Source organism: Pogona vitticeps, chromosome 6 (assembly GCF_051106095.1).
Source record: "Pogona vitticeps strain Pit_001003342236 chromosome 6, PviZW2.1, whole genome shotgun sequence".
NCBI lineage: Eukaryota > Metazoa > Chordata > Lepidosauria > Squamata > Agamidae > Pogona > Pogona vitticeps.
The window spans coordinates 29,252,840-29,268,641 of record NC_135788.1 but is presented as its reverse complement, the minus strand read 5'-3'; the positions used below and the strand labels follow the sequence as shown (position 1 = coordinate 29,268,641).

At 40.0% G+C, this 15,802-nt stretch overlaps 1 protein-coding gene across 1 annotated transcript in view; it reads left to right on the top strand.

The window, feature by feature from the left end:
* Positions 1–13,414, top strand: part of VWDE (von Willebrand factor D and EGF domains) — a 64,744-nt gene extending 51,330 nt beyond the window's left edge. The window contains exons 24-31 of the mRNA XM_073003244.2: positions 1,925–2,020; positions 3,565–3,660; positions 4,558–4,653; positions 6,281–6,376; positions 6,491–6,586; positions 9,634–9,729; positions 11,468–11,571; positions 11,675–13,414. Coding sequence (XP_072859345.2) covers positions 1,925–2,020; positions 3,565–3,660; positions 4,558–4,653; positions 6,281–6,376; positions 6,491–6,586; positions 9,634–9,729; positions 11,468–11,571; positions 11,675–11,689 — 695 coding nt within the window. The 3' untranslated portion in view covers positions 11,690–13,414. The remainder of the gene's footprint in view (positions 1–1,924; positions 2,021–3,564; positions 3,661–4,557; positions 4,654–6,280; positions 6,377–6,490; positions 6,587–9,633; positions 9,730–11,467; positions 11,572–11,674) is intronic.
* Positions 13,415–15,802: the final 2,388 nt, after the last annotated feature.

The following is a 15,802-nucleotide window of genomic DNA, read 5'->3' as shown; positions in this document are numbered from 1 at the left end:
GTGCAGGAGCAGCCTTATGAATGTTGTCGTACTGCAACCCTCCTCATCCCTAATCATCAGAACATCCAGAAGTGTGGAAGACAGTCCCACAACATCTGGAAGGCCACAGGTTTCCTCAGCCCTGAACTAGAGATTCTGGGTTGGATTATTCTTAGAGAGGCTAATGTGTGGCTACACTGGCAGAAGGAAACGAGTTAGGGTGGGCCACTTTAGAACATTTGGGCTTGATTAGAGTGATTAATCAAGTCCAACAGTTCACATGGAAACTGCTCCCGCCAATATTGAGAAGTGGCTTAATAAACAAGCCACTTCACGATATTGGCAGTTTAATCTCTTCTTCTGATCCTTGGGGAAGGGGGAGCAATTTTAAAAAATGTATATGAATTATTGCTGATGCACTGAATCAGTTATTTTTTAAAATATATATATATATTTTTGTCTTCTCCTAAAGGGCCAGTTAAGAAACCACTTGCAGCTGAAGCCACCGTCATGGATTCAACTTTCTAGCCCAGCCCTTTAAGATGATGCAAAGAAAATATTTTTTAAAAATAACTGATGTAGTGCATCAGTGATTGTTAATCCACTTCACAATATTGGCAAATTCAGACTGGAAGACTTGCTTTGGATTGGTTCCAGAGATCACACATGCTGGAACTGATCCAAATGAGAGCAATCCTATTGTCACCAAAAAAGTAGAAGCCTCTGTCAGGGGCTCAGAAAGTTAGGGCTGCTCTGAGGGGTGCTGATCTGTTCCAATAAACATGTCATTCAATCATGGTCTTTAAGAGTGGAGCGTTCCTACAGTGGACCAAACTGTGGGTTTAAAAGCCTGTTTAGTCAGCCTCCAAGACTTCAGTTAGCCATGACTAGCATTAAAGTCTGTTACTTTCAGTGGGTCTACTGTTAAAATGACTTGTTAGAAATCTATCACCTTTTCAAGTATGAACCAAAACAAATGGTGATGCACACGCTGATCTATTATCTAAATGACAATATTTAGCAAAACATGCTACTCAGTGGAAATACTTTAGTATCATCAAAATATGTTGGCATAACTTTGAATTGAAATTTTGCTCTCAAGTATAGAAGTTAAAATGGAAATACCGTATGGATTAAGTTCAGCATTTGGAAATGCTACCAGTCTTGATTTCATCATGCTCACATACATTCAACTTCTTTTTGGCCCATGTGGAATATATGCAATAGAATTTTGTCTTTACTGTTTTTGACATTCCAAGTAGAAACATCATTTGTTTCTTTTAAAAGACAGCTATTCCAAATGGTTTGCACAGAATACACTGCAGAAGTCCGTCTTGATTTCTATCAATCAGTTGTTGACTGATTAACTGGCTGTGGACAGTGGCATAACATGGGTTGGCAGCACCCAGGGCAAGGCATGTTCTGTGCCTCCTAACACATGGACCCTAACCCTTGGACTACAACTCCCAGAATCCCCCCAGCCACCAGGTGCCTGTGTAGTTCAAAGAAGTAACTTCCCCCAAGCATGGATCTCTCTTTGGTCCTGCTTCCCCAAAAGGGGTGAAGTGACTAAAGGGGGGGGGGGGAGGCTCACTAAGCATGGTGGAGCAGGTGGCAGAGGCAGTGAGGGCTGATCTGTAGCTTGGCAGGCACAGAAGCAGAGTCGCCATTTGCCAGGAAAAGGGGCAGGGCTGAGGTGGGCCAAGGTGTCTGTTCCAATTGCAGCTGGCCCCAAATCCTTCACTGCACCAAGGCAGCAAAGCTTGGCTAGGTGGTGAGGCTGTGTGTCTTGCCCCTCCTAAAAATCTTGCACCCCGAGGCAACAGCCCCGCCCCACCCTGCTGGCCGCAGAAGCCTATTTTGTTTTTCCTTTTGCTTAAATGTCTTTGATTTTCATGGATGTTTTGGAGCTGGTTTCTTGAACAGACTATCTTTGCACCTGCAGCACATTGTGATCCACCTTGCCAACATGGAGGGACATGTCTGAAAAGAAACCTTTGCACTTGCCCATATGGATTTGTGGGTCCACGGTGTGAAACAAGTAAGTTGTTACAAGTAAATGAAAGATGGGATCCCAGTACAGAGAAATGTACACAAAAGAGGAACTGTAAATCTCTAGCATTTTATGCCAATCACCACACAAGTTATTACAGGCTTCTCACTAATTGGCTGAATGTTTTGATAAATTTCCTCTAGAAATTTAGTGCTGGACTAATAGTATGATAACTAACCCGAGCAATCCTTTTATCATACATTCTCAGTAAGGCAAAATAGAGCATAGCTATATATCCAATAATATTCAAAAACATATCCAGAAACTTGAGATACATGTAGAACATTTGCATAGGTTAGCTGTTGGCTCAGAATATTGGACTAGACACAGGCTTGCCCATTTTTAGAGAAGAAGCATTGAAACTAATGAGTCTTCAGTCTGTTAAGAGCAACTGATTTCAGTAGTTTTCCTCCAAGTATAACTTGGCCTAAGTATAACATACCAAGGTTTTTTGCAACATCTCTTTCCTACTTTTACCATCACTAGGATATTCAGGGATTCATAATCACCTTTCAGTGCTCATGGCTCTTTAGTTTATCATGGAGTCATTGCTACCCCATGGTTACTCCAAGTTTTCCTCATTTCAGCAGCCTACTCATTCAAGTGGGAAAAATATTTTTGTGCTTGCCATTGTTGAGCATTTCAGAAACTTTCATTGTCCTGCTACAAGTTATCCAGAGATGTATCTTCGTGAAGCTTACTCTGATTTCTGCCCAACCCTGTGCTATACTATCAGTAGTAACTGATTGTACATATATCTATCCATGAATATGAGAAGTTACACATTAAAACCAGGAGTGAGTAGTTTGTTTATCCTGAGCATCTTACATAACATCAGTACAGTTAAACTGTTCCTGGTTATTACAATAGTTCTTGGTTGCGCATATGGTCCTAGCAGAAAATACAATATTACAAATTTGTAACTGCTCTCTTGCCTTGGTATGGATCTCTTGATATACCATTCTTCAGCATATCAAAAATTTTCTTTTTTGAAAATTCTTATCACATTTTTCAGTACGAAATTAGGAGATACACTGAGAAAGGAAAGAGAATACTTTTAGCATACATTGTTCCTTTAACATTATGATAAAGATAGCTAGTGTGGTGTCATAATTAGAGTGTTAGACTGGGACATTGTAGAGACATGTTTTGGATTATTATTTGATCTGTGAAGCTCACAAGGTATCCTTCAGAGAGCCATTGTCTCTTAGCCTGAACCTCCATTGCAGAGTTGATGTGAGTATAAAGTGGGAGAGAAAAAAGGTACATATACCACCTTAACCTCTACTTCAAGCTTTCTAAAATATCTTCTGTTTCTAAGCTTTCGTTCTGTTCTGCTTTAATGAAACAGGATTTATATTCATTTTATGTGTCAGTATCTTAAGAAGTACTTATTATTAAAAATTAAGGAATAAAGGAACATTGAGACAAAAGCTGAGAAATTATTTGAGTGTGTTATAGCTATGCAGTAGCACGTCTTTTCTATAATAACTAATACTTATATTTACTTATCTTAATTCTGCTCAATGTAGTGGTTTGCAACAGGCACTGTGAAAATGGAGGTGAATGTCTTACACCAGATGTCTGCCAGTGCAGAGTTGGATGGTATGGTCCTACGTGTAGTACAGGTAAAAAGCAAGCCACAAAGGAAAGTCATTTGCAGAAGATTATGCATACTTTATCACAAAGAGAAGCAAGCACAGCCGGAAAAAAATTGAAGTTAAAAAATTGGTGATATTGTAAACCATATACCTTGAAATATCAGAGTTCTGACATAAATTATTTATTGACCAATGTTAGGGTCAGGATGGGGATGATCAGCCCTCCTTAGAGAGGGTTCTTCATTGGGTTTTATGAGATCGCTGCTCAGTATTGATGTATAAAGTGAGTCATTGAAGCTACTGCTGTCATGGTAAAAACTATCTAGTGCCCTTATATTTATAATGCTGATTAGAACTACACCTCTGGATCCTAGAAAGGAAAGGCTGCTATAGCTTTGAGAAGAAAGTGTACTATTATGCTTGACTTAATTTCCATTATCTTTTGACTCATTCTTAAATACCAGTAGGTTTGCCACTTGGTCTTGTTTTAATATGTTAAACCAAGATTTTATGTATTGGTTCTCTATACAAGTAGAATCTGGTTCTGCTCATATAAAGATTTTGTTTATTAATCACTCTCCTAGTTCTGGCTAGTCCAATTGCATTTGTAGTCGAGCATACATTTAAATAAGCAGCTGATGGAAACAAGCACAAGTTATTGTGTTTTTTTGGCTTGGAAGGAGTGGCATCCCTGATAGTGATAAGAGATCATTTCATTGCATTTTTTAATCATTACTTGCCAAAACTGCCATATGGAGAAAAAGAAAGTGGCAAATTTGCCATCAATAACAGTTCCAAGTAAATGCCATGTCATTTTTCCTGTAACACCATAATTGAGTTCAAAGACCATTTGCATGCAGTGAAATGAAATAACTGCCTGTACAGGAGTTGAATTTAAAAACAATGTTTTTACATTTTTTTCAGCGGTGTGTGATCCAGTGTGCCTCAATGGTGGCTCCTGTATTAAACCAAATACATGCCTTTGCCCAAATGGATTTTTTGGTGTCTATTGTCAGAATGGTAATATTGTTGTTAGAAACAAGAAAATTATGATTAATTCTCAGAAACAGGTACATTAAGGATGGTCCTTCACCCACCTTCCATTTAAAAGAAATAACATCAACGATGAGTAGATTTCAGATCATATACTGGGCATGACAGAAACAAGTGTTTGTTATAGTCTCTGTGTTGGATATGTTTAGAACTTTGTCAGCAGAGCAGATAATTTGTTATCCCTTCATGACATCTAAAGTTTTCTTTTCAAGGCATCTGCCACACCCTGCCTAATGGTAGGACCCAACCTGCTTTCAAGAGTTGGGAGGATGCAAAGCAATGTTCTCCGTGAACATCGCTCATTCCAGACTAATGGTTTAAATGCCCTTAAGTCTCTGTGTGTCCCCCCCACCCCCACATCTTGGTCTTAATCCAGACACATAGTTTAAATACCAATCCAGGCACCTGGTTCTTTCATGTTCTGGAATTACAGTAGCTAAGGAGAAAATTTTGAACTTGTAGCTTGTAGGATTTTGAATCTTTGAAGAATATATACCTGCGTACAGTGGAAGAACCTGAGCCATTCAGTGGGAACTGCTACATCTCTAATTTGTCTCAAAAGGTGGCCTTGAAAGCTAGCAGCTTCCTCTGAAGTGGATTTAAAGCTTCCAAGCCAGATGACCTGTGGCTTAGTAATAAAGTGTTATAAGAATAAGGGATTCACAGGTGCCATAACCACCTCACCCCAACTCAGATCTCTGCAGATCAACTTCAGAGGCTTAACCTCCAACAATCATCTGTGCATCTGATATAAACAAGATGGAAGACCTTCAGTATAATACACATTGAAGCTAAAGGTTAAAGTTCATAGAAGGGAAGGGAATGTGGCACTGTGATTATGTCATCCAGCTATTTTTGCTTGTAACAGCCAGACATTGGGGCTGGCCAACGGTTTGGCATCATGTTGTAATAATTTCAGCTAAATACACAATATTGGTACTATCAGTCAAATTGTTTGCCAGTGTCCCAGACTTCATGCTTATGGAATCTTTTCCAAGTGTAGCCCTAACAGACTGGTCAATGGATAGTGCATTCATAAGGCAAAGCTAGGCCTATATATGCCTTCCATGACAGTTGCTGTCTCCTTTATATTCACACAGTTGTGCAATATGTCTGCATCCTTTGAGTGACTCTGCTCTGTGCAGACTAACAAAGCCCAGTGCTTACCTCATCTGCATTTATGACAAAGATATTGCCAGAGATATTGGCACTCTGTAAAGTGGAGTGTTGACATTTAAAGTTGCATTAACATGGCTCATGTGAAAGCATGTATACATATCTCATGAGAGCTTTTGTAGATATGATTGTGATGTGGATGTGTTCTGTACATTTGTAGAATGGACTCGTTACCTATGAACCCTTTCAAAGTGTGTGTGTGTGTGTGTGTGTGTGTGTGTGTGTGTGTGTGTGTGTGTTGGCAGCTAGCATTTGGGGTTAGAGAGGAGACGCTTTCCTAGTAAGAAGTAGAACATAATAGAATTAAATCCTTCTTTGAAACCATCACTTGTAAGCTTCAAATGCTACCTAAAATGAAGCAGTAACACTGTGCAATGCTTGAACCTGTACCTTACTTCTTTATTCCTTTATTTTTCAGCTGTCTGCAGCCCATCTTGTAAAAATGGTGGCCATTGTATGAGAAACAATGTTTGCAGCTGTCCTGATGGATACATTGGCAGAAGGTGTGAAAAAAGTAAGGTTTACTCCTAAGTTCTGAAAAGACTCAACATGTTGACTCGGAATAATGATGCCAGTTTCATCACATGCACTGAGCAATTTCTCTCTCTCTCTCTCTTTTTTTTTTCAGGCATCTGTGACCCAGTGTGCATGAATGGAGGAAGATGTGTGGGACCAAACATTTGTTCTTGTCCATCAGGCTGGAAAGGCAAAAGATGCAACACTCGTATGTATTCCTCTAACATCTCAAAACATTCAAAAAAGGAAACCTGTTGTTAAATTGGGTATATAAAAAGGCATTTGACCAAGCTTCAGCAATAACGAGCATTTAATTTACATTCCACTGTAATTAGAGGGCATCTCTGTACCATTGCTTAATGTGATCCTCAGGGCATTTTTGGCTAAAAGACAGAATCTGGACTTGCCTTCTGTTCCAGAATAGAATGTGTAGATTTCTTTTTTATCCAAGTTCTTAAGTCTGCAGGGTTTAGATGCTCAATTTCATATTTCACTAGCACAGCATGTGCCCCTCAGAGTCTTTTCTGAGGGAGGAGGAGCCACGAGCAGCGAGAACAGGGGAATCCTAGTGCTCTGGATTCTCCTGGGTCTACTCCGAGACAGACGACCCCCCCGGAGAAGGAGGGGGCAAGTTCCACAGGAGCGTGGACTTGTCAGCAAGTGGGAGCTTCAGAACCGCCGAATTTCAGATGGCAGTCTGATTTTTGGAAGAGGTTCCCTTCCTGCACGCAGTTCGTCTCGTGAAGTCGCCATGATTGGTGAGTTAGCTGCTCGGCAAAGGGGAGGAAAATTCTACTTGACTACAGAATAGAAATTAATCTAATCTGCTGACAAGCTACAGCAAGTAAAGATCAAATCTGCTATGTGAAAGCCGTTTGAAAAGGAGACCTCAGAGCGGCATAACATCATTAATGCCTTAATACTGGAGGGTTTTTTTTACTACGCCACAGCACGAAAACGAAACCAACTTATCCCCTTTCCTCTCAACCCTCCCTCCTAGAGAACTGGCCTTCCATAAATCTGTAAAGTCAGGACTTAAGAACTTTAAATAACTTTGCAATGACTCTGTTTCTGGCTACAATGTTTATGAAGTCCCCCCTTACAAGACCTTAAGATCGGACTTGCCAATAAATCATGTGGAGATTCTGAGTAATTAATCTGTTGACTGGTACAACCATGGAAGGTGGGGGTGAGCTATCGTCGCAACTGGCAATGCATGATATCAAGGAACTTCTACAAGAATTTCAAAACTATATAATTGGACATTTGGGAAAACAAATTGAGGAGTGCAGACTGGACCTGAAAGGAATCTTTTCGGCTATGGACGAAAAAATCGAAAGCAAGGGGGAATTCCAGATAATTTATGAACAGTCTTTAATTGTGGAGAAACAGCAACTGGCACGATGCGAAGACAACTCAGAGTCAGAGAGAAAGAAGAAAAAGACTCATTTTTCTCAAGGGATGACCAAAAAAGACAAACGGGGAGGGGGCAGGAAAGGGAGAATTTATCTTAAGACTGTGTTGAAAAGAAAAAAATGTAAGGGAGAGATGGGCAAAGCTCAGGGCAACTATTTACAATCAGAGGTCACATGCTATCTCGCTCCAAAATCTAAACACTGACTATATTGGGATCAAATCAATCAACCGCATAGAAATTGCTTTAAAAAATTTTTACAGATGGCATTTTAAAACTGGGAAATATTTTGTTTGGTGGTGGCATGTATAGGGAAATATTAAATATATGTGATTATGAGGCCAATTCCGGCTGGATGACACTGGAGCTGACAAATAGAAACTAGAAAGGGGGAAGGTACTTGCTGAATAAATAATAGAAAAATGTTTTAAGATAGATATAATTAATAGATAAAGCAAGATGATCAATATACTATAAGCAAATTTGGCCAAATATGAAATTTAAGATTAGATAAGTGTATGTGGTTTATAGATCTTAGAAATGATGATGAATAATAATGTTGGATGTTGGTTTTAAGGCATATATATGCATACAAGCATACAAGAACTATAAGAATGACTATGCTGAAAATATTAGATACATAGTTTACTGTATATAAGAATGGAGATTATCAAGGAATGAATAGGCCTGGGTGGATTTTATGCTGGATAAGAAAATTTAAAGAGAACATGAGAATGTGATGCATGAGAAAGGTAAATGATAAGAGACAGATAGATGGAAATGTAGATGAGAGAATTCAAAAAATTATTATAAATTTAAGATGTTAGATAATTATATATATGTAATAGCAATGTGGAATATAACATGTGCAGATGCACATGGATATATTATCTCTGTAGTCAGAATTTACATAATAGATAAGCTGGTATGAGAAACACCTCCCCGCTTATATGTTAGTTTTGTCACTTGTGTATGTCTTTTTAGTTTTACATGTTATTGCTTTGTAGGTATTCCTGTTGTTGTTTGTTGTAGTTATGTATGTTATAAAAATAATAAAATGTAATTAAAAAAAAAAAGAGTCTTTTCTGAGGAACTTCCACAGTTCTGATACAAACATCCATCTATATATGTACTATGCCACCTAGATTAAAAAACAGCTACATCTACATGAGGTAAGGATATAACGAAGGCATAGTTTCAAGTGCATTTTAAAATGGTGTGTATAATATAAGCCTTAGATGGCTAATGGAATTGTGTGTCATATTGGAGAATTTGGTTAATCCCTTTAAGTATCAGGTACAAATAGCAACTACACAGAGAAAGCATGAGAATTAGCTTTATAACCCATCCCTTTTCACAGTGTCCAGCTGTGAAATATCTTAAAAATCACTCTGGAAGTTTTTTAGGTGGGAAAAAGGTATCTTTACTTACAGTTGCTGTCTAAAGTTACAGTCAGTAAAAAAATAGGAAAAATCGATGGGAGAGCCCACCTCCATACTTTCTGAATGCTCAGAGTTCAAGAAAGGAGAGACTAATAAACAAAAGAAACAAAGCAAACAAAGAAACAGGAAGAGGGGAGTGGCAAGTCAGAGGTGGGGAAGTAACTTTACCAATAGTTTAATGTGAAAGGAGAATCCCCGTAGGTCTTAAAAGACCTTTTCCCACTGATACCAAATGTCAGAAAGTATAGAACATTGTTATTATCTCAACACATCACCCCAGTTATGAGTCATCTCTGAAGTAAATCTATTTTCCCTGTGCTTTGGTAATTGCTTACAGTGATTTTGAGTCCATGGGGATATTTACAGTTCTCTTAATATAGGTCTGTCCATTCTATGCAGCAATATGTCTTCAGAAGTGCAAGAACCAGGGGGAATGTATTGGGCCAAATACTTGTCATTGCCCTCCAGGATGGGAAGGAGTCCAGTGTCAAACAGGTGAGTCAGGCTCAGCAACAATATTTGCCTTATAGTGGTGACAAAAACCATGTGTTTCCGTGTCTCCAGTTACTGATCCATGATCCATGATAGAAACAGAATTATAAACACAAGTTGAGTGTAATATTATAGTGGCATGAGGGCTCACAAGATGAAAGTGTTGGGGGATTTAATTGACTGATTGATTTGAATGATCCAGGATGGTGGTGTCATCTGTCATCACTTTCAGGTTTTCCTCTTCCCTCTGAGCTTATCTGGCATTCTTAACAATAGCTGGGAGAGTGCTGATGGACAGCAGGAATGGATTATACTGAGCTACCCCTCCTATATCTGTGAAGATTCTCAGTCATCCAGGGGTTGTTATCTGGAAGTTGAGTCATGGCAACTGGACTTCTTTCTAGTTAGGTTGAAACCTTTCATTACTCATCCAAGTAGCTTCTTCAGTCTGAGGAGAGTTGGTAGGAGACCCCTGATATATCCTCCATGTTGGTTTCACTTCCCCCAGGTCTGAATAGGCCTGTAAGGTCTGAATAGGCCCATTAGAAGGACAAAGGACTAGGGGTGAGGGATAATCCCACTTCTGCAGTCCTGTTTATCATGCTGCCCTTTCATCCGTCCCCAGAAAGATTAGGGGACACACCAGAAAGACCACTGGGTGGAGAAGCACTGAAGAAGAGGGATTATCCCTCGCCCCCAGTCCTTTGTCTTTCTAACAAGCCTATTCAGACCAGGGAGAAGTGAAATGATGTGGAGGATATATCAGGAAATGATGTGGAGGATATATCCTACCAACACCTCAGTAGCGAAACATTTCAGCCTAACAAGAAAGAAGTCCAGTTGCCATGACTCAGCTTCCAGATACCCCTCTTATATTACAAAGTATCTGGGGATAGCTTGGTCTTAAATGGATCCACTTCTTTCTGATGGGGAGGAAAACAGCAGGATGTGGTCTGTTGACATGAATCTGAACAACTGCTTAAATTTTTGTGTATCCAGAAGCTTTTGTAGTACTCAGGGGACTGCCCCTCAATCTCTCCCTTCCCCAGATTGGTAAGGGCTTTAGAGGTTTCTGCCATGGATGTTGCATCACTCCATTCATTCTTTGCTCCTCAGAAGCCCTTCAGATAACTGGGATTACACCATTAGGTAAAGGTAAAGGTTCCCCTTGACAATTTTTGTCCAGTTGTGTTCGACTCTAGGGGGCGGTGCTCATCCCCGTTTTCAAGCCATAGAGCCAGCATTTGTCCGAAGACAATCTTCCGTGGTCATATGGCCAGCGCGACTTAGACACGGAATGCTGTTACCTTCCCACTGAAGTGGTCCCTATTTATCTACTTGCATTTGCATGCTTTCGAACCGCTAGGTTGGCGGGAGCTGGGACAAAGTGGCGGGAGCTCACTCCGTCACGTGGATTCGATCTTACGACTGCTGGTCTTCTGACCCTGTAGCACAGTCTTCTGCGGTTTAGCCCGCAGCGCCACCACGTCCCCATTAGTTGCTCTAAAGTTTCTGAGCTATTTGCAAGTAGAAATACAGCCTTCTTTCTTACCTCAAACCCTACCAGGCCATTTCTCTCATTGCTGCTTCTATTCCCACACAGCTTGCTGTGTTTGGAGTATCCCAGTACATGCTTGTGTGCTTAAGAGTTAATGTGGAATAATCAGAGGCTTTTTCTTCTTTACTAGAGAAGGCTTGTTTGGTTTGTCAAATAAAACCCACATGCATTTGTTTGTTTCAGCTGTGTGCAGCCGGAAATGTCTGTATGGCGGAATATGTATATTGCCAAATGTTTGTGCTTGTCGTCCTGGCTATGGTGGAGTCACTTGCAGCAAAAAAAGTCTGGTAATTGTAACACCAATGCTCAGTGCTTAAATAAAATGAAAAGAGGAAGGGGTGGGTGTTAAACTGTGTTCTAATTCACCTGACATTTCCCTTTTGTTTCAAGGTACGTCACACCTGAAGAACAAATCCGAACTCCTTGGATTGCGTAAGCATGCTGCACAGATTACATGGTTCTTAGATGCAGAAAGGTTCTGTTGAGACATCACTTCATAAAGGGCAGAATCCAGCCACTTCCATATACTGCATATGGACCTACTCTAAGCAGGAACATTCCCTTCCTCTCTTCTGTACTTTGCTAGTTCTGATAAGGGAATAGTTTTGCTGCAAGCCATTGATGCTAAACAGAAGCCCTCCTGCTGTTCACCTGTAAGCACCCAGCGGCTTGCTGCTTCTCAGGCCCGTGGCACATACCATTCTTCCAGCAGAAATACAGCAGCACCCTGCTAGGTACCTGGCTGCTGAATAATTATAGGTAATGTCAAGACAAACATAGGTTTTCTATGAATGGTGAGCAGGTTGTCCAAGTGAGCACAGCATTCCAGAGGTGTACAGGAGTATACCAGTGGAAAACAATACAACTGCATTACACTCCTCCACCTCTTACTCTTTGCCTCTAGAAGAAGCTGGTGTGTGCAGTGTTCATCAAAGTCTGATGAGAAGCCTCAGTCTCATTTGGAAACAGATTCATTTTAACAGAACTGGGGCTTGAAATTTAAAGATCTGAAACCTAATACATTGCTTTTCATCTCTGTTTCCCTTGCCACCCTAGTACTAAAAACCATGGCTATTGATTTGTATAATAAATATTTAGATAAGGCGTATGATCCATTTTCTCAGTGCATATTGAGAGGATGGCCAGGGAAGTTTGTTCCATGCCTGTACATGATATTGCTTTTGACTCTTGTAAGTTGCAAGGTGCCTCTCACAATTCAGTCATAGCATATGATGGTGCCTGCATGGATGGCGTAGGATATGGTCTTCCAGTTGACAAACAGCATGTGGGAATCATCCGAAGTTGAAATTTGAGAACAGTTATGCTTTTACTTATTTGTAACATGCTGGCATCATAAATTTTCAATACTGTGTGAATCAGAACTCTGTATGTGTCAGCTGTGATTCCGCCCCCCCCAACCATTTAAAAAAATTAATGTACAAAACTATAGTGAGAAGGATGTTGTCTCTCATTCCTGTCAGGGTCCCCTTCTGAGCTTCTGTAAATGCAGAAACCTACAGTATCCTACTGCCTAAACACAGCATGGAAAGGCAATCACATAAGTATCCCCCTATTCCAGCGGGCTATCCATTGCATTATCAGTTCTGTGGCCAATCTTAGTACCAGTAAAAGAATGGACTTAAGGTGCGAAACATGCTGGAGCAGTAGGATGCCTATTTGTTTGCCCTTCTCCTCTGCATGTAAGCAATAAAATACTGATTGCATAGTGAAACATTGGGTGGAAAATGGTGTTCCCTTTATGAACAGTCCTTTTTTATTGCTGGCATGCTCATTGGATTCGATCCAGATGTACCTGTGGTCATGAGGTATTGATTTCAGTGGGAACGAAATGAACTGTAATGATTTTTTTTCTATTTATTTCATTGGGATCCAAGTACACTAACTTGCTTATGGCCCTGCTGGTTTTGTTATATAAAAATTTAGATATATCATGTATTTGCTGTACTATGAACTTATCATTTGGTCCTTGTTGTTCAGAAAGATTGTTTGCTATCTTTCTCTTCTACAATTTGAGCTACTGTTTGCAATCTGTGCTTCCAGGAGCTATATCAACCTTTTTTTCATCATTATTTGGAACAGCAATATAAACAGTCCACTCTACTACCTGAATACACCCAGTCTCATCTGATTTGGAAACTAATTAGAGTCTGGCTTGGTCAGTACCAGTATGGGTAACTGCCAGAGATCTCCTTTGATATATATCAAAGCTTGGGCAGTTGCTTGGTATTCATAGGCTTTCCTTTTTAAGCTACCATACATTGATTTCTTATGATTTCAGAAGCTCAGCAGGATTGTGCCTATTTAATATGTAGGTGGAAAATGAGTAGGGAATCCAAGAGATTCTCCAGTTAAGACCAGGGGACAGTCCTGCATAAAATCCTAAAGACCTGCTGCCCATCAGTAAACAAAGCTGGGCTTGACTAAGCCATGGTTTTACTTAGGATAAGGCACTTTCCCATATTCCTGAAGGAGTTCATATTAATTGTGGCACTACAAACCTCTATCACAAGTCTACTACAAGTCCCTAATTACGGCCAGATTTATAGCCTTTAATTATTGCCAGATGAAGGAAGAGGGAAATTATATGTCGTCTATTTACAGCTGCTTGGAGAGCATGAATTCCCACTAGACTTCACTTATGACAGAATATACTCAACCTCACAGTCCACCATCATATGAAATGTACGGGTGCACAATTCTACCCTGGCCAATTTGTAACATGTTGTCAAAGTCCATATGCCATAATAATCATCTCATTTTCCTGAGTTTCCCCGAATTCTGGCAGATCCTGCAAGTTTTCATAAAACTGTGTGTTCATCAGGAAGTTTGCGTTCTAATTATTTTTTTTAAAGAGCACGTTATGCATTCTGGAAGTGCATCATACTATCTGTAAGGTGCAAGCAAAGCCAAACTATGGATTACACTCACTACGTAGTGTGCAGCTACTGATCCATCTTTTCTTTAATAAATTGGAAGTGCAGGAGGCTAATGGGCAATTTCTCCACCCCAGCTGTATCTGAGGAGTAAAGAGCTAAAGCTCTCTTATTCCATGCTGCAATCAGCTTAACACCTCCAACTCAAATTATTGGGTGAAAAACAGAAGATGTTGCTGCACCTCATATATTGAGTGGGCAGGTGTTTAGGATTCAAAAAATTATTTCAAATCTTCACTGAAAGAAAGAAAGAATAAAGGAAACTGGCATGAGCTTTGTCTGCACATTGAATGTTGAGCAGTAGTTGATGGTACTGAGTCTCTCTCTCACACACACACACACATTTAGACAAATACAGATACTGTATGTACAAATACTTTAAAATATTTGGATACAAATCAAACTGGTGGGGCTACAAACCAGCTCGAAATGAATCTGTTGTATTTTGCAAGTTTAATAATTCAGATGGTATTATCACACCTTGAATATTAAGAATAATATGTATTATAGCCCAAAAACTTCAAAAAACCTGCATTGTTATTTGAACGATTATCATTGTTATTTGAACGATTATTCAAGGTAGCCCGGAGACATTCTTCCTTCCTCGATAGTGACTTTTCCCTTGGAAAAGACACTCAATTGTGTCTTAACTCTGGATAGAGATACCCTCGTATCTCAGGCGCTCCTGTATTCTGAATAGGACATGAGGTCTTCAAGAAGTTAAATTCCCAAAACCCATTAAACATCTCTATACATTCTTGCTTGTCTTCCCTTGCTTTCTTAATTATGAAACCGTCAGGCTCAGGGCAGTAGGAAAAAAGAAAAGAAGATACTCAGTTTGAATTCCCTGGCAGGGCTGTTAACAACAGGACTTTTTTCAGGTCATTAATTCATAGGATTGCTCTAAATCAGTAGCACCTTGATAGTTCATAAGAAAAAAAAGAGGAAGCAAAAGATTAAGACTGTCTTGCTTATGTGAAATGGTAGGGATATAGGCATGCAAATGTCCCACCTCTAGGTATTTCCACTACCTAGAACTGCCTTAGACCTTGGAGCATTAAGAACCCTGATGCAGCAAGGTTTCCAATCACAAGAGCACAGTAAGCTTGTTCAACTCAACACATTTACAGAATCCTCTGTAGACCTCCTCACACTCACGTACAACAAGGTGGCTTGCAGTGGGATCGCTTGGTAGAGTATTCTTCAATGGTGAAAGGCTAGGACAATCTAGTTTAGTAGGAAGGAACCTGAACTGAAAGAGTTGAAGACCCAGCCGGCAGCTCTGTCCCAGAGTCAAAAGACACAGAGGCAGAACCTGGATGTCCAGAGAGAATCCATCACCTCTAAAGTGATAAAGGAGATTTTGAAGAGGGGTGACCTCTCAGACCGAGGGATGAAGGCTTTAGAAGAAAGCACAGTCAAGTTGAAGTGTGTGACAGCTGGGAAAAGGAGGTAACCACACCACGATCAGATGCATGCCCAGTCAAGACCAAGTTTGATGAAGCCCAAGTCCTTCTTGTGCAGGGTCCTTGATCCTGAGTTTAGCCTTCAGCTTTTCTTGTAT